Genomic DNA, 26,070 nt, shown 5'->3' on the forward strand with positions numbered 1-26,070 from the left:
ATAAACACGTGTGAGTACCTCGCATCCTCCCACGGTCTGCCGGTCAGCCGTGATCAGCCCTGGTAATTGCTTCAGTTGCGTCAAGTTTGGGTCTTCTGCAGAAGACCCAGACTTGACCTGACTGAGCCAGTTGCCGGGGCTAATTTCCGCTGCACAGCAGACCGCGAAAGCACGGCAAGGTACTCAGATGTGTTTCAGGGGCTGGAGGAAACCCTGGGTAAGTATCGATTCTTTGTATGTCTTGATCTCTGGTACACTTTACAACAACAACAACAACAAATAACATTTGTAAAGCGCTTTTCTCCCGTGGGACTCAAAGCGCATAAGCATGGCTCCGACCATCGTGGTATAGGGGAAGAATTTTATAAATCTGGAAATGCCAGGCTAAACAGGTGGCTTTTCAGTCTGGATTTGAATAGCTCCAGGGATGGTGCTGTCTTTACTGGGTGTGGTAGGGAGTTCCAAAGAGTAGGGGCAGCATGACAGAAGGCTCTGTCTCCAGATTTTTTGAGGTGCACTCTGGGAGTGACCAAGTTTATAGAACTTGCTGATCTGAGGTTGTGAGGGGTGTGGTGCAGCTTCAGCAAGTCCTTCATGTATCCAGGGCCCAGATTGTGCAGGGATTTGAATGTCAGCAGTCCAATCTTGAAGAGTATTCTCCATTCTACTGGTAGCCAGTGCAGTGAGCGAAGGATCGGTGTAATGTGACAGTGGCGAGGCTGGTTTGTTAGCAATCTGGCAGCAGCATTCTGCACTAATTGCAGGCGACGCAAGTCTTTTTTGGGGAGGCCAGCATAAAGGGCATTGCAGTAGTCCAGCCGTGATGTGATGAAGGCGTGGACTAGGGTTGGAAGATCCTCTGGGGGAATCAGATGTTTAATCTTTGCAATGTTCTTCAGATGAAAGAAGGAAGATTTAACTACAGATGAAATTTGGTTTCTGAAACTCAATTCCCCATCGATTAGTACGCCAAGGCTGCGCACAAGGTTGGAGCTGTTTATGTCTGAATTCCCAATCCTGATTGGTGTTGCTTTAGGATAGAGCTGTTTTGATGGCGAGCACTGGCTTTGGACAAACAGGACCTCAGTTTTGTCAGCATTCAGTTTCAACCAGTTATCATTCATCCATGCCTGAAGCTCAGCTAAGCAAGAGTTTATTTTTGGGGTAGGGTCTGTTCCACCAGGTTTGAAGGACAGGTATAGCTGTGTGTCATCGGCGTAGCAGTGGTACGTCAGGCCATGTCGTTGGATAAGTGTACCGAGTGGCAACATGTAGATTGCAAACAGCAGAGGGGATAGGATTGATCCTTGTGGCACTCCGAATTGTAGAGGTGCAGGTTTGGACATTATAGGTCCTAGGGATACTCTCTGTGTTCTGTCAGTCAGGAATGATCTGAACCACTGGAGGACTGATCCACTGATGCCACAGTACTCCTGCAGTCTGTTAAGCAGGATTTCATGGTCAACTGTATCAAAAGCAGCTGAGAGATCCAACAGGATTAGGATGGAGCATTCCCCTCTGTCCCTTGCCATGAGCAGATCGTTGCAGACTTGGATGAGGGCTGTTTCACAGCTGTGGTGTTTCTTAAAGCCAGATTGTAGAGGGTCCAGGATGTTGTTTACTGACAGCCTGGTTTCAAGTTGCAGATAGACAGCCTTTTCAATAACTTTACCTAAGAAGGGGAGGTTGGAGACAGGTCTGTAGCTGCTCATAGCATCTGGATCCATGGAAGGTTTTTTGAGAAGGGGCTTGATGATTCCTTCTTTTAGAGAGGTAGGAAACCTCCCTGCTTGCAGAGAGCAATTTACTATTTTGTGAAATGCTGGACCAAGCAGGTCAGGGCATTTCAGCATATGTTTAGTTGGTCCAGGGTCCAGGTCGCAGGTTGTCTGGTGGAGACGACAGAGGGTGTCTGAGATCTCTTCCTCACTAATACTTTTGAAATCAGTCCAGGGTGTTAGGTTGTTTTTGCAGCTATTTCCATTAGTTGCATGAGTCTTGGGTGCTGTGGACTGAATGAGAGACCGAATAGAAGATACTTTGTCGGCAAAGTAGCAGGCAAATTTCTCACATAGCTCCTTTGAGGGAGTTATAGTGGGTTTTAGACAGGATGGATTACATAGTCTATCAACTGTGCGGAATAGTTGGGCTGGTCTGTTGGCGGCCTTTGCGATCTCCTGTGATAGGTAGGAGGATTTTTTCTTGGTGATCGCATTTTGGTAGCTTTCCCGGTGAGAGACAAGGGTGTGTTTATCTTTTGAATTCTGAGATTTTCGCCACTTCCTTTCTAGTCTGCGCACTTCTTTCTTTAGGTCCTTTAGTGAGCTGTCAAACCACCGTGCATGGTGAAGTGGTGTAGATCGTTTGATGCGAACTGGAGCGAGGGCGTCATAGGCAGATGACACTGCATGGTTGTAAATCAGGACCATGGAGTCTGGGTCTGCGCAATGATTGGTTAATGCGTCGAAGTTGAGGATATTCTGAACGTGCTGGGGTGAGACATCTTTCAGTGAACGGTATTTTATGAGTTCTTTCCCTCTGTGTTTTATCGCTGGTGCTGTCAGAGAGAAGTGGATGGTGTGGTGGTCTGACCATACCACTGGGTTTATATCCATGTGTGATATTAAAAGTCCGGAATGAAATATAAGATCCAGGGTGTGCCCTTTCGTATGGGTGGGGAGGTTGATAGCCTGAGAGAAACCCAGTTCATTCATTATGAGAAGTAGTTCACTTCCTAGCTGGGAGTCGTGATCATCCACCCATGCATTGAAGTCTCCCAGGATGATCCATCTAGGGTGTTCCACTGTTACGCAGGATAAGAGTTCAGATATTTCCTTAAGAAAGGCTGGACCATTTTTTGGGGGGCGGTATATGAGCAATATGTTGATGTTTACTTCTGCTGACAGTTGAGCTGCAATACATTCAAAGGTTTCAGTGGGGCCTATGGGCAGGGGCCTTATGTTCAAGGAGGATCTGAAGCATATGGCAACCCCCCCACCCTTGCCGACTTGTCTCTCACAGTGCAAGATTGAATAATTGGCCGGCACGGTTGCTTCAAGAGTTGGGCCTGCATGCTTCCCAAGCCAGGTCTCTGTCAAAAAGGTCAAATCAGAGAGCTCTATTAGGTCATGTATAGTTGCAGTCTTATTATTTATCGATCTGGCATTGCAGAGTGTAGCTGTGATTAAGCTTTTCTGAGGGCAAATATGTTTTTTATACTTGGATCCACTACCTCTCCGCCCCCTTCTGCATTTCCTGAGTATCCCAAAGGATTTTAAGAGTAGAGCCAGAGAGGTGTTAATTTGTAATTGATTCTTGGGAGGGCATGCAGAGAAAAGGTCCTTTGATGAGTATTTGTATGTTGACATTAGAGACAATAGACTTGTTCAGATAGCTTGTACTTCTGGAGTCCTGCTGGGATCAAAGGGGGTCTATGCAAAATCCTTTCATTCCTACACAGAGTTGGATCATAGATTTATTTTAAGTAAAGTTCCTTGTTTTAGAAGATAAATTATAACATAAATGTGGAAAATAGTCACTTGGTGCATATGCCTTGGATAATGTATAAAGGATTACTCACAGGGTGGAGTGAGGGCAATCACAGGCAATCAAGTTTCCAGAGAGGTTGAAGGTCTTGTTTCAGGTCAGCTGTTAGAAGGCTTGGTGTGTTCAGCAGAGGTGAGCTTCATGGAGGATTTCAATCCAGTTTAAATCTCTGCCATCCAAAGTAATCCGATTGTTCTGGTTGGTTGTAGTTGTAGCCTTGGTCGTGGTGGGTGGAATTCCTCTGTATTTTGAGTCCAGTTTCAGCACAAATAGGTTTAAAGGTGTAGAAATCTGAGGCAAGGTCTGGAGCAGCTTAAGAGAGCTGCAGGGGGCTTAACCACTTGCCGACCACCCACTGCACAGAGGTGGCCGGCAAGTGGATCCCGCAAGGACCGCCGCATGTACAATTGGCGGCGGTCCTTGTACGGGCATGGGCGGAGCGATCGCGTCATTCGTGACGCGATCAGCCTCCGGCGACTGGCTCCGCCTCCCTCACGCTGTAACCCGCTGGCCGTTCGGAAGCGTCGGCGGGTTACTAGCACCCGGATCGCCGCATACAAAGTGTATAATACACTTTGTAATGTATACAAAGTGTATTATACAGGCTGCCTCCTGCCCTGGTGGTCCCAGTGTCTGAGGGACCACCAGGGCAGGCTGCAGCCACCCTAGTCTGCACCCAAGCACACTGATTTCCCCCCCCCCCCCTGCCCCCTGATCGCCCACAGCACCCCTCAGACAACCACCCCCCAGACCACTGTTTGCACCCAATCACCCCCCCTAATCACCCATCAATCACTCCCTGTCACTATCTGTAAATGCTATTTTTTTTATGCCCTAAACTGCCCCCTGCTCCCTCCTGATCTGACCCCACCCCTCATATTCTCCCCAGACCCCCCCCCCTGTGTACTGTATGCATCTATCCCCCTGATCACCTGTCAATCACCCCCTGTCACTGCCACCCATCAATCAGACCCTAACCTGCCCCTTGCGGGCAATCTGATCACCCACCCACACCAGTAGATCGCCCGCAGATCCGACGTCAGATCACCTCCCAAGTGCAGTGTTTACATCGGTTCTCTACCCTAAACACCCACTAATTACCCATCAATCACCCCCTATCACCACCTGTCACTATTACCCATCAGATCAGACCCTAATCTGCCCCTTGCGGGCACCCAATCACCCGCCTACACGCTGAGATTGCCCTCAGACCCCCCCCCCCCCTTATCAATTCACCAGTGCATTATTGACATCTGTTCTTCCCTGTAATAACCCACTGATCACCTGTCAATCACCCATCAATCACCCCCTGTCACTGCCACCCATCAATCAGACCTTAACCTGCCCCTTGCGGGCAATCTGATCACCCACCCACACCAATAGATCGCCCGCAGATCCGACGTCAGATCACCTCCCAAGTGCATTGTTTACATCTGTTCTCTACCCTAAACACCCCGTAATTACCCATCAATCACCCCCTGTCACTGCTACCCATCAGATCAGACCCCTATCTGCCCCTAGGGCACTCAATCACCCGCCCACACCCTCAGAACACCCTCAGACCCCTGCCCTGATTACCTCGCCAGTGCATTGCTTGCATCTATTTCCCCCTCTAATCACACCTTGAGACACCCATCAATCACCTCCTGTCACCCCCTAGCACACCTACCCATCAGATCAGGCCCTAATTTGCCCCGTGTGGGCTCCTGATCACTCGGCCACACCCTCAGATCCCCCTCAGATCCCCTTCCGATCACCTCCCCAGTGCATTGATTGCATCTATTTTCCCCTCTAACCACCCCCTGAGACACCCATCAATCACCTCCTGTCACCCCCCCCCCAGCACTCCTATCCATCAGATCAGGCCCAATACAACCTGTCATCTAAAAGGCCACCCTGCTTATGACCGGTTCCACAAAATTCGCCCCCTCATAGACCATCATCAAAATTTGCAGACGCTTATACCCCTGAACAGTCATTTTGAAACATTTGGTTTCCAGACTACTCACGGTTTTGGGCCTGTAAAATGCTAGGGTGGTATAGGAACCCCACAAGTGACCCCATTTTAGAAAAGACACCCCAAGGTATTCTGTTAGGTGTATGACGAGTTCATAGAAGATTTTATTTTTTGTCAAAAGTTAGCGAAAATTGATTTTTAATGTGTTTTTTTTTTTCACAGTGTCATTTTTCACTAACTTGTGACAAAAAATAAAATCTTCTATGAACTCGCCATACACCTAATGGAATACCTTGGGGTGTCTTCTTTCTTAAATGGGGTCACTTGTGGGGTTCCTATACTGCCCTGGCATTTTAAGGGCCCTAAACCGTGAGGAGTAGTCTAGAAAACAAATGCCTCAAAATGACCTGTGAATAGGACGTTGGGCCCCTTAGCGCACCTAGGCTGCAAAAAAGTGTCACATGTGGTATCGCCGTACTCAGGAGAAGTAGTATAATGTGTTTTGGGGTCTATTTTTACACATACCCATGCTGGGTGGGAGAAATATCTCTGTAAATGGACAATTGTGTGTAAAAAAAAAAAAATCAAACAATTGTCATTTACAGAGATTTCTCCCACCCAGCATGGGTATGTGAAAAATACACCCCAAAACACATTATACTACTTCTCCTGAGTATGGCGGTACCACGTGTGGCACTTTTTTACACCCTAAGTACGCTAAGGGGCCCAAAGTCCAATGAGTACCTTTGGGATTTCACAGGTCATTTTGCGACATTTGGTTTCAAGACTACTCCTCACGGTTTAGGGCCCCTAAAATGCCAGGGCAGTATAGGAACCTCACAAATGACCCCATTTTAGAAAGAAGACACCCCAAGGTATTCCGTTAGGAGTATGGTGAGTTTATAGAAGATTTTATTTTTTGTCACAAGTTAACGGAAAATGACACTTTGTGAAAAAAAAAACAATTAAAATCAATTTCCGCTAACTTGTGACAAAAAATAAAATTTTCTATGAACTTACCATACTCCTAACGGAATACCTTGGGGTGTCTCCTTTCTAAAATAGGGTCATTAGTGGGGTTGCTATACTGCCCTGGCATTTTAGGGGCCCTAAACCGTGAGGAGTAGTCTTGAAACAAAAATGACCTGTGAAATCCTAAAGGTACTCATTGGACTTTGGGCCCCTTAGCGCAGTTAGGATGCAAAAAAGTGCCACACATGTGGTATCGCCATACTCAGGAGAAGTAGTATAATGTGTTTTGGGGTGTATTTTTACACATACCCATGCTGAGTGGGAGAAATATCTCTGTAAATGGACAATTGTGTGTAAAAAAAAAAATAATCAAACAATTGTCATTTACAGAGATTTCTCCCACCCAGCATGGGTATGTGTAAAAATACACCTCAAAACACATTATACTACTTCTCCTGAGTACGGCAATACCACATGTGTGGCACTTTTTTGCAGCCTAACTGCGCTAAGGGGCCCAAAGTCCAATGAGCACCTTTAGGCTTTACAGGGGTGCTTACAAATTAGCACCCCCCAAAATGCGAGGACAGTAAACACACCCGACAAATGACCCCATTTTGGAAAGTGGACACTTCAAGGTATTCAGAGAGGGGCATGGTGAGTCCGTGGCAGATTTCATTTTTTTATTTATTTTTTTCGTCACAAGTTAGCAGAAATGGAAACTTTTTTTTTTTTTTCTTGTCACAAACTGTCATTTTCCGCTACCTTGTGACAAAAAATATCTTCTATGAACTCACTATGCCTCTGAGTGAATAATTTGGGATGTCTTCTTTCCAATATGGGGTCATTTGGGGGGTATTTATACTATCCTGGAATTCCAGCCCCTCATGAAACATGACAGGTGGTCAGAAAAGTCAGAGATGCCTGAAAATGGGAAAATTCACTTTTTGCACCATAGTTTGTAAACGCTATAACTTTTACCCAAACCAATAAATATAGGTTGAATGGTTTTTTTTTTTTTTTTTTTTATATCAAAAACATGTTTGTCCACATTTTTCGTGCTGCATGTATACAGAAATTTTACTTTATTTGAAAAAATGTCAGCACAGAAAGTTAAAAAAAATCATGTCTTTTTTGATGAATCTAATAAAAAGTAAAAATCGCAGCAGCAATCAAATAGCACCAAAAGAAAGCTTTATTAGTGACAAGAAAAGGAGCCAAAATTCATTTAGGGCTCTTTCACATTAGGGCAGATTTTCTGCGTTTCAACGCAAAGGATAAAGTTTGCGTTACCCAAGGTGAAATGAAAGTCCATAGACTTTCATTTTAGCTTTCACATATAACGCAGCCTTTTTGTGCGTTGCGTTCCACTGCACCCAGGCGCAGTTTTTTGGCCAACGCTAGCTTTATGCGTTACAATGTTAGTCAATGTAAAACGCACACTATGCGCGTTTTTAATCCGTTAACGCAGGCAATCAGTCCCAGAATGCAACAGAGGAACAATGTAGAAAGTTGACAACTAAAAGAAAAAAAAATTACCTGCGTTTTTCTATGTGCAGTAACGGATTGAAAACGGATTAAAAACGCACACTCACTGCAGTGCAACGCATATCAAAACGCAGTAAAAGGCATACAACAAAACGTATGCTTTGAGCGTTCTCCAACGCAAGCTCTGATGTGAAAGAGCCCTTAGGTGGTAGGTTGTATGAGCGAGCAATAAACCGTGAAAGCTGCAGTGGTCTGAATGGGAAAAAAAGGGTCTGGTCCTTAAAGAGACTCCGTAACAAAAATTGCATCCTGTTTTTTATCATCCTACAAGTTCCAAAAGCTATTCTAATGTGTTCTGGCTTACTGCAGCACTTTGTACTATCACAGTCTCTGTAATTAATCAATGTATCTTTCCCTTGTCAGACTTGTCAGCCTGTGTCTGGAAGGCTGCCAAGTTCTTCAGTGTTGTGGTTCTGCTATGCACTCCCCCCTCAGGGGGGAAAGAAACACACAAATGATCTCTTGAGATTCAAAAGGAATGCTGTATACAGCCTGCTTGTGTATGGATGTATTTTCTATGTGTGGACATACTGTACATCAACCTACTTCCTGTTTTAATCGTGGTTGGGGTGTCTTGGCACCCTATGGGAAAAAAAGATACAGGAGACAAAAAAGGGAGCCCGATAGTGCAGTATGTCAATAGCAGGTGTGTGGAGAAATCAATTGATTGAAAGGGCTACTCACAAAGGAGGGTTGCAAGGGGCAACCGACCACAGGAAGCAGGTGGAGACCATAAACCCGACTCCACTCGGGGTGGTCCTGGACGGACCTGGTTGCGGTCGCTCTCTTAGATGAAAAGGGATGCACAAAACATTAACCGTGGTAAAACAACGGGTGTTCTGTCACCACCCCTCGGACAAACATGTACGGGGGTATAACTATGCACAATAAGGGAAAGAGGCGCCCTGATTTGAATAAAAGCTTTTAAAACCAGTTTAAAAACGAAAAAGAAAAATGAGGTATCTTACCTCAATGACGAAATCTCTGTAAACTTACAAAAGATTTTTATTTGAGCACAGGCAACGCGTTTCGCGGGTCTGAGCCCGCTTCCTCAGGCCAATACAGTGCCAAATGACAGAAATCATGTAGCATAGGGAGCCTCTCCCTATGCTACATGATTTCTGTCATTTGGCACTGTATTGGCCTGAGGAAGCGGGCTCAGACCCGCGAAACGCGTTGCCTGTGCTCAAATAAAAATCTTTTGTAAGTTTACAGAGATTTCGTCATTGAGGTAAGATACCTCATTTTTCTTTTTCGTTTTTAAACTGGTTTTAAAAGCTTTTATTCAAATCAGGGCGCCTCTTTCCCTTATTGTACTTCCTGTTTTGGTGGCCATTTTGTTTGTTTATAAACAAACTTTTTAAAACTGTTTTTAACCACTTTTAATGCGGCGGGGAGCGGCGAAATTGTGACAGAGGGGAATAGGAGATGTCCCCTAACGCACTGGTATGTTTACTTTTGTGCGATTTTAACAATACAGATTCTCTTTAAGGGGGGTAAAGCCTGCGGTCCTCAAGTGGTTAAGGAAGTCCCAAGTAAGTATAGATCCTGAGACTCTTCTCATATCAGGTTCCCTTTAAGCCCACTATGTCCACCATTTTTTAAAACATTTTCCCCTACCAATATTAGTGGAACCCACGTTAAAAGATCTCAAAGCGCTAAACTCCTCCTAATAATTCATCTTTCTATCGTTCACATCATATGGGGGTGATCGTATAGAATATGTTTAGGGTTAGGCATCATCAGCGGAAGGGTTCAAGTGAAAAAAAAAGTTGGGTTAGGCAATGGTAAAATATCAGTAAAAATTACCATTATTTTACTATCAGGATGAGTTAGAACCCAAAAGTAGAATATTGGTTAGTTTATGCAAATGTATGTACTTTTTTATGAAAATATATGCAGCTTGAAAATGGACAAATCAAGTACAGCCCAGGTTTAAATTGCTTGGTCCAATTTCAAGCTGCATATAGTTTTAAAAAAAAAATTACATACATTTACATAAACTCAAAAATATTTGCATATCACTGATCATCCTTAGTTTCTTATTGTGGATTGTGTATCTGATTATCTCATGGGAAATATATCCTTGGCATTCACTGTAGTGTTTGGCCTTGGGATGAATGGATAAACCATTGAGAACTGACTGTAATGGGCACATGGGTAACCGTGTTCCTTCTTTCTTCCATATTAGGGCACATGGAAAGCCCGGTGTTTGCCCTTCCTTTGCTCCTAAAGTTGGATCCGGACTTTCAGAAGCTTTTTGTCCATTCGTTTTCCTGGAAATTCAGATGCGAGTCATGTGGCTACACTTACCAGGAGAGGTGAGTACACTACTTTTTGTTGCAATTATTTCTAAGCAAATACTTTTTTTTCTACTTTCTTGGCTTGGGTCTAGGGAGACAGACGTCATGATCCCTTGCTCAGACAAAATTAGAAAGTTTTTGTTTGTTTGTTTTTTTGTTACCCCTTGTTGTGGCATTAAGACATATTGGCATGTACCGGCCTAAAGTGTCGTACACGCGCCTAACTTAAGTCGGTCAATAACGACTGCGTCAACCAACAATCAGACGTGTGTACGACACCCTACGAACTTTGATGCTAAACCCGCAAGTGTTCCGCCAGATGGATCTACTCAACCCCAGCGCTGCTATTCCCATTGTACTCGCCGCTGCCACGTGACGTTGTGAATCCGCCGATCATCGTACCCCTGCATAGCAACACAGTGTTGGCTACACATGGGTGTGTGTGCGTGACTCCAGCGATGCCGCCAGAGGGGCAATAGGCTCCTGATCTCCCACGGGCGTCATCCGTTGGGCATGTGTAGGGTCCCTAACTTCCTTTTCAAGATAGATTGTGGACTGTACTGGGTGTCATTAAACTTATTTCTGCCTTTGGACCCCTCTTCTGTGTGAACAAAGCATTAGTTTGATGTTCTTCACAATGAGAATGGATGGAGCCACATTGAGTTCCACGATATCCAAGCAACTTGAGTGATAGGTAGTCAGTGTTCTGTAAAATGAGATGTTTACAGGATCCCTCTGGCCATGTGAGGACTTGCATTACAATATTCTTAAAATGAACCCTTTCACTGCCAGGCTTTTCCTAATGACCCCAAAGTATCTCTCCTGCTCTCCCAATGACCTGTCAGCCAATTCGCTGTCCCACCTCCTGTAGGTATCTGTACTATTATAGAGTGATAAGCAGCCTTGGACAGCACCCCACTTCCAGAGGGCAGTATGTAGTAGGAAGAGCCTGCGGCTTGTGGACAGTAAAATCCATCAAGACTCAGTTTCCCTTCCCCCTAAAAATGTTGCACTCTAGAGGTTGTGGCATCTGTGCAGATCAGTTCAGGCCATGATCACCTAAAGTATAGCAATATGTTTTCTAGATCTCTACCACCTCTTTATAACACCTCCTTTTTTTAACTGCAGATGTGAGAAAACACTGACCACGTTCACAAATATTGTCCACGATTGGCGACCTCTTCATGCGGTGCACCGATCTCCATGCAACAAGTGCCAGGCTGTAGACCAGAAAAGGGAGATGAGTTTGGAAAGGTATGTATATATAGGAAACTCCTAATTCATATATAACAGCGTGCTGGCAAAATGTAAACGTGTCTACTAAACGGAAACGTACAAATCAGCTAGGATTCCTTCAAACAACTCATTGACAAAGCCACCAGATGTCTGTGAAGCTGATAATGAGTTGAAACCCCTCCCTACAGTGTGACATTTTAGCCTTGACTATGATGGTTTCCTGTCTGTGAACATCAAAGCATTGGGGTCAATTCATAAAAGGCTGGCCGAAAAAAAAATCTGGTCGGGAAAATACAGCTTTCGATATTTTAGACTTTTGTGTGCCAATTCATAAAAAATGTCCACAGCTGCGGTAGAAGTTAGGTAAATTAACTGTGCTGTTGCAAGCTGTTCCGTGCAGTGAGGGCATTGCGAGGCTTCTCAACATCTCTTTAGATGTACATGTTTTATTGTACTGCCTCTGCTTGCGCTGAATCTGTCTATTAGACTTTTTTTAGCATTCTATTTGATTGCCATAGCTTAGAAAAACTTCAAGAAACTTTACACATGCCATGCTTAGATGATTTTCCCCACTAGTTACTACACATCTTCAAACAGGAACCCAAGAGGTTAAACAGCCAAAGGCATTTAGGGGAAGCCTGTTTTGTTCCGATCTCGCTTTGCTGCTGTCTGGGGAGTTAAAAAGCTTGTCCCGCCTGAGAAGGCTGCGGGTCCCATCAGATTCCATCATTTAGACTTGCAGGAAACCGGTGACTGTTTCTATTGGCTCCCTCTTCCTGTCCGTCACAGTTCACACCGCTTCTGCTTGTGAGTCACAGCTCCCAGCACAGTCTCCGCACTTTTTTCACCACTTCAAAGCAGACGGTATTTCTTTGTGTCTGAATCAAACCAGAAACTGAGGATTCCATATTTATATTATGTGGCACAGCGGGGGCTGGTGGCAATCAAATGGTCCGACTTGATCTAAAGGGAATGGAGCTGTGCCAGATTTTATCCACCAACAGCACCCACTAGCAGCAGCCATTTTTCCTGTGTTGGATTTTGTTGGACTTTGGATCTATACTAGAGAAGGCCAACGTCAGATTGGTATTGGGAAGAGTTAAAGCACCTGTCCAGTCACTTATCCCCAACTTTTTTTGATCAGGTTGTTGATTAGGTTAGGGATACATTTAGTAAATCCTACCAGAAGGAGGAGCCACCATACATTGACGTTGATTTTATGTGCAGTGCTTGTATGTAATCGGAATGCTTGTCTTGCAGGCTACAGCCGATATTCATGATTCACTTTGTGGAGGGATTGCCGAGCAGCGATCTGAAGGCGTATTCATTCCGCTTTGGGGAACACTGCTATGAGATTAAGACTGTCATTAAATACAGAGACCAGCATTTTTCCACATGGTCTGCAAATGATGACGGTAAGTATCCAACCTTCACTGCTAGTTGTCGGAGATTGTATTCATTATTCTTATGAAAGTTAGTATTCAGTGATGTCCGATTGGTAGTTATATATTCAGCGTCCTCTTCTATGGTAGCGCAGCAAATACGTTTTTTAAGCACACTAGAAATGAGAGGCGAGTATGTGCACTTTTTACAATATACAGTAGAATCTCCTTAAAGAGTAACTGTCAGGCATAAAATCAAAAATCAATTCTTTATTTTTATCTGGTAAACAAGTAATAAGGATGCTAACCGGGCAATCCAAAAGTTAAAAATCATTCTTATTTTTCTTCTCCATAAAACATCATTCCCCAGTTTCCCTGGCTCTTATTTGGTACATCTGCCCAAAGGAAGTTGCAGGGCATGCTGGGTTTTCTTATTTAATTTCCCCTCAGATTTAACTAATGCGGCCTGATTGGCTGAAGCCTCTTATACCTCCCATTTTCCCCTCCCACACCTCTGTTCCTCTCTGATTGGCATATATTTCTCATTCTGAGACCATGCACTTGCTACTGCAGAGCTGGCTGTGAGTGTCTGAATACTGGGAGGGGGGCGGGCAATGATGCGCAGAGAGTAAGGGAGGAAATGATGACAAGATTGGCTTCAAGATGGACACTGTCAAAATGGGAAATCCTAAGGATTGTTTTTTTTTTTTCTACAAAAAAAATCACTAACATCAAAATGTGGACAGTGCAATACATATGTAAATAGAGCAATTCTTTATCTACTTTTATGTGTTTTTTTTCTGAGATAGTATGGCTGACAGCTCCAATTTATAGTAAACTCTGTAAATAGTAAACTCTTTACTATAGTAAATATTTAGGTATAGTAAATTAAATGTCCAGGTCCCAGCCAAGCCAAGCCCCATTTTAAAGCGGTATTGTCACCATAAAAATCAAATTTCAACAGCAACTGGTCTGAGTGTATTAAGTGATAAAGATGCTAATCCTGCTGTTATGGTTTGTAGTTATCACATACTTTCGGAGCACTGGCCCTAGTACCAAAGAGTTGAATGCTGGGAGTTCTTTTTATCTATAATATATTCCTCCTCTTCCATTTATTTCCCTGCCTAGCTGCTTATCAGAAACACCCTCTGATTACTTGTGTTTACAAGCAAGGCTGACGTGACTCAGTGATTGGATGTGTAAATAGAAAAAGACAGTGCAGTTAGTAAACACCTCAGTGGGAGTGTCTGAAGACTCTGGGAGGAGGGCAGCTAATGAATACACAATGAGCAAGAGAAGGGAGGGGGGGAAACAAGAGTCAGAAAGGATATGATGTCAGCATTAACTTGACAAGATGGCCACTGCCTAGAATAGGATTTTCTGCTTTTCCTTTATAAAATTCACAGGAATCCTTACGTGGGTAGCACAATGCATCTGTTATGTAAGTAGAAGTAGTATTTATCTACTTGTATATGTGTTTTTTTTATTTCTAGTTTAGCATGTGTGTCGCTTGTTCTTTAAGTATATGGAAGTTTTTTTGGCCACTGCAGTATTCTGTATCCAGCTATAGTGGAAAGTGGGTGGGCGCATGCGTCATAGGTCAGTCAGAAACCCATGAGCCATGGGTGGGGTGGCAGCCTCTTGTAGCCTGCTTTCTATCTGCACGCTACTCTGGGCCTGCATAGATTCCCTCAAAAGCACCAGCCAGTGAGACCTGTGCTTCCTGTGTAAGCTGCCTCCTGATTACTGAGGGAATTGCCTGTCATCGGTGACTTGCTTGTGCACGGCTGCAACGCAACAGTATCATCCAGGCTGCACAGAAATGTGGACAGAGGAACGCAGTACATTTCAGCGAGACTGGTGTCTATTCTCTATGTACCATAAACAAGTCAGGGGTACTTTGAAATTTTTGGGTGCCATTCTGTGTTTGTTCACTCCTAACTATTCCATTCCATCATCACTTTTACTGACTTGTGACATGCAGGAAGACCATCTATTGGTTTAGATTTTTCGGTTGGAGACTGCTCTCTGACGCTGCCTGAGGCTCCGGCAGTCTTCGGGAGCCCAACTGTTCCCAGAGATAGGCCGTTCTGTACTGCGCATGTGCAAGCACACTGTCTCGCGTGCTCGCACATGCGCACTACGGAGCCCCCATCTTTGGGAGCATTTGAACCGGGTATTCAGCGCTGGAACGCGGGTATTGTGAGAGGAACGAAAAGGCTTGTTAGGACCCAGAGCCTTCCCTTTCTTCAGGGTAAGTATCTGTTTGTTTGTTTTTTTAATTAGCTTCAGATTTACTTTTAAGGATACCTGACCCAAGGCAAAGCTACCTAAGGTAAGCACAGAGCATCAAAGCAGTGATTATGGGGACCAGGGGAAATGAGTAGAGGAACGGATATCGCACAGATGTATGTGGATCCAGCATGAACATACCTCTGCTTACCTTAGGTAGCTTTGTTTGGGTCAGATGTCCTTTAACATGTGTTCTAAATGTCTATGCCTTTTGTGTCATGGTTACAGCCACCTGAGAATGAACACAATATTTGGTGGATGATATGATGTACATTTAATGTTTGGTTGTAGAGATAGATAATAAGGAATGTTGCAATCCTTATAATCTTCTTTATCTGTTTCAGATACATGGCTGGAGTCAGATGGCCTGAAGGGTTGGATTTGCAGGAGGCACCACATGTTTAAAATGCGTGCTGAAGACATACATATTGCCATATGGGAAAGGAGTAATTCAAAACCTAGCAGTGCAGTTTCTTGCACAGAAAGCCCACCGCAAGTTCTTGCTGCACCTCAAAGTAGTCCTTCATCTCCCAGTGCTAAGTTCCCTCTTCAAAATGTCTCTGCATCCAAGGGTAAACCTTTAGCTTCGGCTACAGATTCCCCACCACAAGTTGCCTCTGTGTCTGAGATCAACCAATCATCTTCACTGCCCGATGCATCAGAGAACAGGCATTTACCTTCTTCTACAGAACACCCACCAGAAGTTGTCACTATATCGGAGATCAGATGTTCCACTCAGCTGGTACCACAAGCTGCCTCTGCATCAGAGAGCAAATGTTTGATTGAAAACCCTCTGCACACCATGACTGCTGCTGAGACTAACCTTCCAGCTCTTTCAATTGTCCCTACATCTGACTTTGTTGCATCACTTAATACATCTAACCCACTTGATGGAATGGATGATTATTCTGATAATGACATTATTACCCTGACTCTGGTGGAAGTCCCACTTGATTCTTTGGGCCGTCCTATTGAGAACTCTCCTAACTTGAAACTGCCTGTTCCTTGTGTAACCCCAAAGGAAGCAAACCCAGTTAGTGTTCTTCAACCTCTTCAAGTGGAAGCATACCCTGGTGTTGACTTCCAACCTGCTCAAGTGCAAGTAAACCCAGATGTTCTCCTTCAACCTGCTCAAGTGAAAGATGACCCATGTATTGTCCTTCAACCAGCTCAAGTGAAAATCAACCCAGTTGTTGTCCTTCAACCAGCTCAAATACAAATAAGCCCAGATGTTGTCGTCCAACCTGCTCAAGTGAAATCAGCCCAATGTATCCTTCAGTCTACTCAAATTAAAGCCAACCCGGTTGTTGTCCTTCACCCTCTTCAGGAGGAGTTAAAGAATGAATACTTGCAGCACCTTCAGCCTTTTGACAGTACTGGTAAATGTATGCCTGTTTCTACAAGTTCTTCTGATCTTGTAGTAGCTAACTCTACTGTTCAGAAAAGCCCAATCAAACCTTGCAACAGGACACAGCCATCTGGTAACATGCTACCACATCCTGTCACTACCAGCACTCATGTTCCAGATCCTGTCACTACCAGCACTCCTGTTCCAAAGCCCTTTAGCAACAAGAAAGGCATAGCTGGTAGATTCATGAGTAGTTTGGTGAAAAAGGATAGCACTTTTCTCAGTGGTAATCTTTGTAGTGCAAGTAAGAAAGATGTAACAAGTAAACCGTGGCAACCATGTCATCTCCTGAAGGAAACTGATTTTAATGGCATTCCTAAAAAAGCTGAGAACTTCGAGGGTTTCCGAATCAGAAATGTCAAAACAGCTAATCCACCTACATCGAATACATTGCTCACAAACTTTGAAAGAAAACCCTCTACCTTCAGTGTCCCCAAAGAAAAGACAACCTCATTTGTAAAATCATGTTTTACACCTGTAGCTTCAAGTTTTCAGAAACCTGCAACCAATGGATTTAGTTCTGATAGAACTTTGGCCAACAGTGTCGGTGTAGACAGTGAAGAAAAGGTTAGAAAGCTAAGAAGTAAGTTGTTGAAGAAGCTGAAAGCCAAGAAACATGAACTGGCCATGCTAGAAAAGATGTCTGGATTTCAGCGGAATGGCTCCTCTACCTGTGAAAGTAACAGAATTCTGCAGGGTGGAATAAATCGTAAGCAACATCTACAGGGCTTTTTGCAGGAACTGCAGGACCATATTGACCGTGCGGACAACGAGTCCGTTTGCACTGCAAGTTCACGCACTTCCATATGCAGCAGCCCCGGAGATGCAGAGTTTTTTGCTGAACTGTTTTCTCCATCACCGGTGGACAATCCAGAGAGTGACGGCAGGTTCCTGGAGATGTTGGCCGATGGATGCGGAATATCTTCTAACCACTCCCATCTCAGCAATGGCACCCATCACTCCATGAATAACAGTACATTGCAGTCTACATCAGGAACCCCTTCCATTCCCAACACCCTTAACCTGTCAGGCTCTGGAGAGGACACTCTTAATATAATGTCAGCTTCTGCTTTGGCAATGTTGAATGATGACACTGAATACTTGTCTTCTTTTGATGATATTTTCTAGCATTGACATTTTCCAGATCTTGCATTGTTCTATGTCCTTATGTTTCACACAGCAGATTGAGACATCTTCCTTGTAATCTGTTGTCTTTGAGTAAACCCGTCAGTAAAGTAGTATGGGAGTCACATGCTTGTGAGAAGATATTTATATTGTACTGAAGGATGGGGACGAGCACCATAGCTTGCACATGTAAAAAATAAGTGGACTTCTAAACTTTATGCTTTTCTTTCCCGTTACCTTCCCAATATTTTCCCCAGGCTCCATTAGCCAGGTGCTCCATTGGCCCACCCAGGGGCGTATCAGGGTAATATAGCGCCAATGGCAAACACTAAAATTGCGCCCCCCCCCCCCCGCGCATGATAAGAGTCCCCCAGTATAATTAGCACCCACAGTATAAGTAACCAGAGCTAGCACCCTAGTATAGGTAGGCAGAGGTAGTTAACTCAGTATAGGTAGCCCCCAGGTTAGGTTACCAAACCAGTAAAAGTAGTTGGAGGTATCACTACAGTACAAGTAGCCTTCTTTAGCATAAGTGATGAGAGGTGTGTCCCTCAGTATAATTACCTCCCCCCCCCCCCCCCCCCCCGTCCCCAAGTATCCCTTCAGCAGTACAGGTAGTGAGAGGTGTACCCCAGTATAAGTAACCCCCCAATATAGGTAGTGACAGGTGTCTCCCTCCCCCCCCTCCATATAATTAGTCGTGCCCTGCCAATATATGTAGTGAGAGATGTCTCCCATTAGAAGTACCCCCCAGTACATGTAGTGAGCGATGTCCTTAAGTATAAGAGCAGGTACAAATGCCCGAGAGACATCTCCTGGTATTTTAGTGGGTCATGAGGGAGGAGGGGACAGCCATAGCGCCCCTGGTGCTTTGGTGCCCATGGCACAAGTCATGCCTGTACCCCTCCTAGATACGCCTCTGGGCCCACCTCCTCATCCTTTCTCCTGTGCTGTAAGCAGTGTTCTGCCGGTCATTGTTCCTCAGTCATGTCCCACGCAGCTACTTCTTCATTCCACCTGGCTACAACAATTTCTGGGGAGAGCACTCTTTTTTTTCCGCTTCCTTAAAGGTCATTGGAATATGCTTCTTCCTGCTCACATCTCAGTCACAACCTTAGTGCTAACTTTGTACCTTTAGTGCAGTGCAAAGCTATGGAGCTGCAATCACCTAAGCCAACTTCATACAGCTCAGTGTAGTGCAAAGCTGTGCTGCCATCTGGTGCCCACTGCTCCAAACTGTCTGTTTTTTTTGTTTGTTTTTTTAATTCAGGTATGGTTTATAGCTGCAGTAGGGGAAACACCTATTGGATTAAATTATATGTAGACATCAGAATAGGTCTATGGCTTAAAGTATTAGACCCAGAGCATCAGCAGGATGCCAGGCAACTAGTATTGTTTAAAAGAAAATAAATATGGCAGTCGCCATATCCCTCTCACTTCAGGTGTCCTTTAAAGAACAATCCTTGCTATGTATGGATTTCGACAGTAACATTCTGTAGAGTGAAAAAATATTAGCAGAGATTGTCCGTTCTTCCTTCTCAGCGTTTTCTAGTTGTGGGCGGTGTTAGTGGGCAGTTACAACATGGCTGCCAGTGCTTAGAACAAGGCGGGCACAAAGACAATAAAATCTGAATTTGTGCAGTAGGCAAGCTGACCGCACAAGCTCCGGAAATTGAAGCAAGAGAAGAGATTATGCTTGCAGCTCTAAGCAGCTGTCTCATCGGAGCCCATAGAAGAGATTTTGTTGTACAGTACAGTATTGAGTTAGCCAGGTGAAGCTAATCTTAGTGAAAACACTAATAATTTCCTGCGAACGTGGACAGTGGTATTATTCTGAGTAGAGGAGAACTATGGAGGTAGAGTGCATCGCTTCCTTCCAGAGCCGCTTGTATTGCAGGGTTCATATAAATATAACTGATGGGCACCACAGGGCACATCAATGGCACCTGAACTGACGCTAATACTCTTCTACGCACCTGTTGGTTAATATTTGTTTGTAAATTCTATATCATTATAATTTAAAGCACTTGATCCTTATATAGGTTCTGCTAATCCTAAACAGACCTAGAATTGTCCTTCTAGAAGTGGGAATCTGCCCTTGCAGTGGTAATGATGATAGTAAAAGATCGGCGATTCTCACTGATTTATTTTACTAGAGCTATATCTAACCCTAGTCTCACACTGAACCCTCCCTCTACCGATGCCTAACACTAACCACTCCCTGCTGGACACCTAACCTTAACTCCCCTCCACCCACGCCTAACACCCCGCCCCCCTCTGCACGTCTAACCGTAAGTTCCATCGCCAATCCGCCTAAATTTCAGCAGATTGCAGTTGCTCAAGTTTCCTGTATCTGTTAGTTCCCCCACACTTCACCAACCTCATAACCATCCGTGCTAGCTTGGCTTTACAGGCAGGAAAACTGCATGTCAGGTAAGTAAGCAGTTGTTGAAGCACTGGAAAACACTGGAGTGAAAATGATCGGGAGCTGAAAGTGAGATTTCCTGTTGGTAAAGGACCAATGGGGTGGCCCAGGCAGGCTCAAGCTTGAGTTTTACCCACCAAAAAGTATTTCTCAGCTGTGTTGGGAGGAGTGTATCCCTGAAACTTTTTGATCTTTAAAAAGTTGTTTTTTGCAGAACCTAATTGTTTTTCCACTTTGTTTCCTAAAGGCTTATTTATACACACCACTTGATTTTCCTGTCAGATTGTAGATAATAGGATAACAGAGGCGCCAACAGGATAAACACTAAAAGAACTTAACAACCCATCTTGGTAATAGAGGAGGTAGTGGTGGACTTACCACCTCCTAGCAGAACATACGACTGTGGATTTTCAGTCAAAACTATTTTGTTGGATACTCCAAATAAAGTGCAACGCGTTTCGCGGGGTACAAACCCCGCTTGGTGTTCTCTCTCTTTCTCTTCCTGTCAGATCGACTGATTGATCATTTCCAGCATGTCCGATCTTCTGTTCGAGAGAGGGATTGATTTTGAGATCAGTAGTGCTGTAATGGGTTTACTTTAAGATGCTGCAAGGAGTGATGGTGACTATGCAAGTCCCTCTGTGCTCAGGTGGCCTGCCTCTGAGCTTATCCTTGTACAAATTGCTGCAAAATTTTTGTTATTTATTAAAGGTTTGTCTGTTTCTTCTTCAGATGTAAGTGTTCTGTTCACCTCCTTATTGTGTGGTTTACGGTTGACGAGAGGTTTCGGCCAGAAATATTGAAGAATTCTTACGGCAGGGTGCAGAATTTGCGATGTATATATGTAGATTTGCTGCATTGTAAATGCTTTTTTTCCTGTCCTGAGCCGAGAGGTCTGGCCTTGACGTTTCTTGCCCTGCCTTGACATTTGTAAATTTTTGTTTTCAGATTTGCTAATTCTTTTTTTTGGGGGGGGGGGGGGGTCGTTAAAGAGCAAAAGTCTTCTAATAAAAGTTATATATTTTAAATGGTTTCTAACTTCTTTTCTGCTGTAATTGAGGTACGATTTGGCTTAGTGACTTATATGGAAAGTGTAAGGAAGCAATATTCAGCCGATAGAATGACAAATTGTAGCTTTTCCTGAGCTTACAAGCGTGCATTGTGAAGCCTCATGTGCAGGTGTAGGGATAGTCAATAAGATGCAAATAATTTCGAGTTGATGCAGGATTATGCAAATTTATGCTGCTCAAAAATGAATCGATCAAATCCTGCTGAGGTGAAACTCTATTGGTGCATTTTCAAGCTGCATACAAAATATGCATAAACCAGCATCAACTTGAAATTGTTTGCATCCCATTGACCGTCACTATGCAGGATGGCTCAGTTATTGGCAAGTGGGTTACACTACAGAAAAAGCCTTCTGTTTTGTACGCTCTTCTGCTAGACTCGTGTCACACTTTTACATGTGTGATTCACCTGCACACACAACTGGTGGGTTTCCAAACCAAAGTGCTTTACAGTATGACTGTCAAACTCAACTGCTTGCTGCTGCTCAGCAACTGCTCACTGAGCGCGCAGTCTGTAGAAAAGAGCCCTAAAATGTTTTTTAAAAGTTTCAATAACCTATGCAGACTCTCTTGCTCACTTTTTATAAACAGGAAGTTGTACTGTGAAGCACTCTTGCTCGGTTCACACATAAAAGGTGTACAGTTCCATTCCAGTCCTGTTCTTAGTTTTGTATGAGTTTTCTATGGCTGGGTTCACACAAAAGTTGTACAGTTCCATTTCTGTCAGGTAAACTGATGCAAAACTGACTGGATTGACATAGACTGCACTGTTTCATGTTTCCATACATGCATTGCGATTCACCACTGAAATCGCAGCACATGGTTTCATCCATTTTGGCACAATTGCGCCCACGATCCTATTCATTATAAATGATTGGGAACGCAAGCGCCTCTGGGGGAATCGCGTGATGCGATGCAGACCCGCGCTGACGCACAGTCCCTATGTTGCAGTGGAAACGAGCACTAAAGCACCTCTGTTAGTAGCTTGAAGTGAGGCAGCTAAAATCATACAGACCATGAAGGGGTCACAGCCCCACACCTTAACCTTTTACTAAGGAACTTGTGTCCCTGAACCAAAGCCTGGTACACAATATTGATTGGACAATTTACCACTTCCGTGTAGTATGAGGGCCAACAGATTTTGAGTACTGTGAACAGATTTTGAGGGTAAGCTCTGATAATTCATGCAAGTGGTAATATTGTGTGTGTGTGTGTGTGTGTGTGTGTGTGTGTAAATGCAAAAGATTGCCACAGAAGCGCTACAGCATGTGTCTGCAAGGTGGTGGGCACATCATTATAACATTACCCAAAGGGGATCTGTGTAATGTCTAATTTGGCTGTATAGTCTCTAATGAAAAGTTTTTTTGTTTTTTTTCCTGAGGTGACAAAATAATAAAAAAACAACCCTCAGACTCAATGATTTGGCAGGTCTGCTCCATCACGTCACAAACTATGCTTAAAGGATACCACAACTGAAATGTGACATAATGAGATAGACATGTGTATGTACAGTGCCTAGCACACAAATAACTATGCTGTGTTCCTTTTTTTCTTTCTCTGCCTGAAAGAGTTAAATATCAGGTATGTAAGTGGCTGACTCAGTCCTGACTCAGACAGGAAGTGACTACAGTGTGACCCTCACTGATAAGAAATTCCCCTTTTTTTTACCTCTTTCTTGCTCTCAGAAGCCATTTTCTGCTAGGAAAGTGTTTTATAGTTGGAATTTCTTATCAGTGAGGGTCACACTGTAGTCACTTCCTGTCTGAGTCAGCCACTTACATACCTGATATTTAACTATTTCAGGCAGAGAAAGAAAAAAAGGAACACAGCATAGTTATCTGTGTGCTAGGCACTGTACATACACATGTCTATCCCATTATGTCACATTTCAGTTGTGGTATCCTTTAAAACAAAACTGTGGCTGTACAAAGAAAAAAAAATGGATTCTCTCCTAAGAGGTCCTTCCAGAGGCTTAGGCCTGTCCCCACTTATGTGTTGCTAATCTACTTTTCAACAACACAGAGTGTGCGAAATGAAAAACCGAACACTCGCAATCCTGCGCAGGAGATTTGGGCGCAGCCGGCGCCACCAAAGACCGTAATAGGAATTACGGCTATGGCGGCGAACAGTCAGTAACTTCAGCGCCGTCAGAAGACAGCGCTGAAGTTACTTTTTAAAACACTGATATTCGGCCTTCAGCAATAGCCGGAAGCCGAACAAAATCATCCCCCCACCATCCATGTCGACCTGGAGGGGGAATAGTAATTAGCGTAGCCGGAACTTTTGCAGCAGCAGGATAAGCAATACCGTCTGTATCCTGCGCCGAAGTCTCCCAGCGGCGAATCCTCTAGTACTCATGCAAAACATCCGAAGGGCATAGACTGCACTCTGTTTCCAACCACGGGTTTCCACTCAGTGCAGTAACGTAATGCATGGTTGCAGAGAATTTTGTACAAACAGGTGCAATCCAGTGTTGCCAACTCATCCCTTTAATTACTGACACATCTAAGTTATACAGGTTCTAGGGCTATTTGCACATAATCAGTGCCTTAACTGCATCTACCTAGCCACAAAACCTGTATAATTCATGTGTCAGTAACTAAAGGGTTGAGTTGGCAACACTGGTGCAATCCCATTCATTATAAATAAAAGGTATCTGCACCGTGTCAGAGAGCAACACGTGCCCTGCATTGCAAATGGTGAAGGGGTCTTGGGTAAGTATATATTTTTGTTTCTGAAAAGGAAATGAGTGCTTTTAAAAAAAATAAAATCTACTTACCCGGGGCTTCCTCCAGCACCTGGCAGCCTTCCTGTGCCCTTGTCGCAGCTCCAGTGTCTCGGGAACCTGCCCCTACGCAAAACGCTCCAGACCACGTGAGCGCGGTCAGTAGCTGGGTTCACGCAGGCACAGTAGATGCTGAGCTGGCGAGGTCGACATCTCCAACATGGAGGGGATCCCGAGACACCGGAGCTGTGACAAGTGCACAGGAAAGCTGCCAGGGGCTGGAGGAAGCCCCAGGTAAGTAGATTTTTTTTTTTTTTAATGCTCGGACATTTACTTTAAAGGAAACCTGAGACCAATGAGGTTTTATACTTGCGTGGGGCTTCCTCCAGCCCCCTTGAGGCCGCTTGGTCCCATGCTGTCTTCCTGGGCTATTCCTGTCTCCCGCTGGAAGGCCTAGTAGTACTGTGGTGGAGCTGGCTCCCACAGGGGTGAGCGTTCTGCATCTGTGCAACTCGGCCAGCATACCAGGCTGTCCAGCGGGGGACAGGAGCAGCTGGAGGGAGCCCCAGGTAAGTATGAAACTGGAGACCTTTTTGGTTTAAGGTACACTTTAAAGCACCTAAACTTAAATATGCAAGGTCACTGCCCCCCACAATCTCCATGGCCTCTCAGCTACGTCAGCCTCCCTTCTCCATTATTGCGTGATGATTGTATGTTCAGTCCACTTGTGCCCTCAGACAGGCTGTGTGGTTGAGCTTCGTCTGGGAGCATTTACAAATGCATCCAACAGCGTATGCCCAGAATGCATCTGGCTGGGGCTGTTGTGCAGAGCCATTTGGCGCACAATCCAGCCATAAGGTATGGTCAGCCCTTTGTTCAGATACCCTTAGGCTCTTTTTGCACTATGTTGATGGCATTGTAGAGTACCGGGCAATATAATTGCATTGAAATGTGGTGCAATTATATTTAAATGGTGCTTTCACACTTGCATGCTCGTGGTGCGGTGCAACGCATTCCGTCGGTATACTGTACGATGCGTGCAGTTCTAGATGTGGTGCAAGGACTGTATGCTGCAATGTGTGTTTTGCAACGTATAGAAAATGTGCAGCTTTCCATCATTGCAAGCCTATTTTTCTGCATCTGTAAAAAAAAAAAATATAGTGTGAAAGTAGCCCTAAAGTCGGAGAGTAAATGGGCGATTCAGACGGGCGACTCCCGCCATTGTTTCCTAGCATTGAATGCTATTCTGCTATCCCCCATAAAAGTTTTTGTAGTTGTGTCATGTTTAAGTGCCCCAGGAAGATTGATGGAACTGCCAATGCAATCAAAACTTGATCGACCACGCTGCTTGACCAAACAACTGCAATCTATATTAACGGGACCCTGACCTCTAAAAATAAAATTGGTACTTACCTGGGGCTTTCTGCAGCCCACCGTAGGTCTGGAGGTTCCCCGGCGTGGTCCTGGGTCCGGCCCGGATGTCGGTTGTGCGGTATGCGGCAAAGGGAGCGGAAGAGGAGCCAGGATCACGCTGGGGGACCTCCCGACCTACGGTGGGCTGCAGGAAGCCCCAGGTAGGTACCAATTTTGTTTATTTTTAGAGCTCGAAGTCACTTTTAAGCGCAACTGTAAATTAGTAAAAAGCAAACAGTTTCACTTACCTGGGGCTTTCTGAAGCCCCCAGCAGCCGTCCTGTGCCCTCGCCGGTCCTACCCGAGCAAGCTATTTTCATTACCGCCGACTTACAAGTCGACGGTAACTGAGCCTGCGTGCCCCGGGCAATGCTACGCTTTCTTTGCGTTCCCACCTGCTAGAGCAGCTGAAGAAAGTGTCACATTGCCTGGGAATGCGCAGGCGCAAGTCGGCGGTAATGAACGTAGCTCCCGCGGGAGAACGGAAGCTCGGGCAGGGCCGGTGAGGACACAGGACGGCTGCTGGAGGCTTCGGGAAGCCCCAGGTACATGAAAATGTCTGCTTTTAACGAATTTACAGTTCCGCTTCAAATGGGAGCCTAAGCATGGAACGCCTGCTACATTCCCTGGCAGTTGTCCGTATGACACACACAAGCAATAGAACACAGCAATACA

The 26,070-nt window shown here is 44.6% G+C and overlaps 1 protein-coding gene across 1 annotated transcript in view; it reads left to right on the forward strand.

Moving 5' to 3' along the window:
- USPL1 (ubiquitin specific peptidase like 1) overlaps positions 1-20,922 on the forward strand; it is a 136,503-nt gene extending 115,581 nt beyond the window's left edge. Inside the window, exons 8-11 of the mRNA XM_068265900.1 lie at positions 10,212-10,341; positions 11,452-11,577; positions 12,820-12,974; positions 15,578-20,922. Coding sequence (XP_068122001.1) covers positions 10,212-10,341; positions 11,452-11,577; positions 12,820-12,974; positions 15,578-17,769 — 2,603 coding nt within the window. The 3' untranslated portion in view covers positions 17,770-20,922. The remainder of the gene's footprint in view (positions 1-10,211; positions 10,342-11,451; positions 11,578-12,819; positions 12,975-15,577) is intronic.
- The last annotated feature ends 5,148 nt before the right edge of the window (positions 20,923-26,070 follow it).

The sequence above is a fragment of the Hyperolius riggenbachi genome, chromosome 2, assembly GCF_040937935.1.
Source record: "Hyperolius riggenbachi isolate aHypRig1 chromosome 2, aHypRig1.pri, whole genome shotgun sequence".
Taxonomy (NCBI): Eukaryota; Metazoa; Chordata; class Amphibia; order Anura; family Hyperoliidae; genus Hyperolius; species Hyperolius riggenbachi.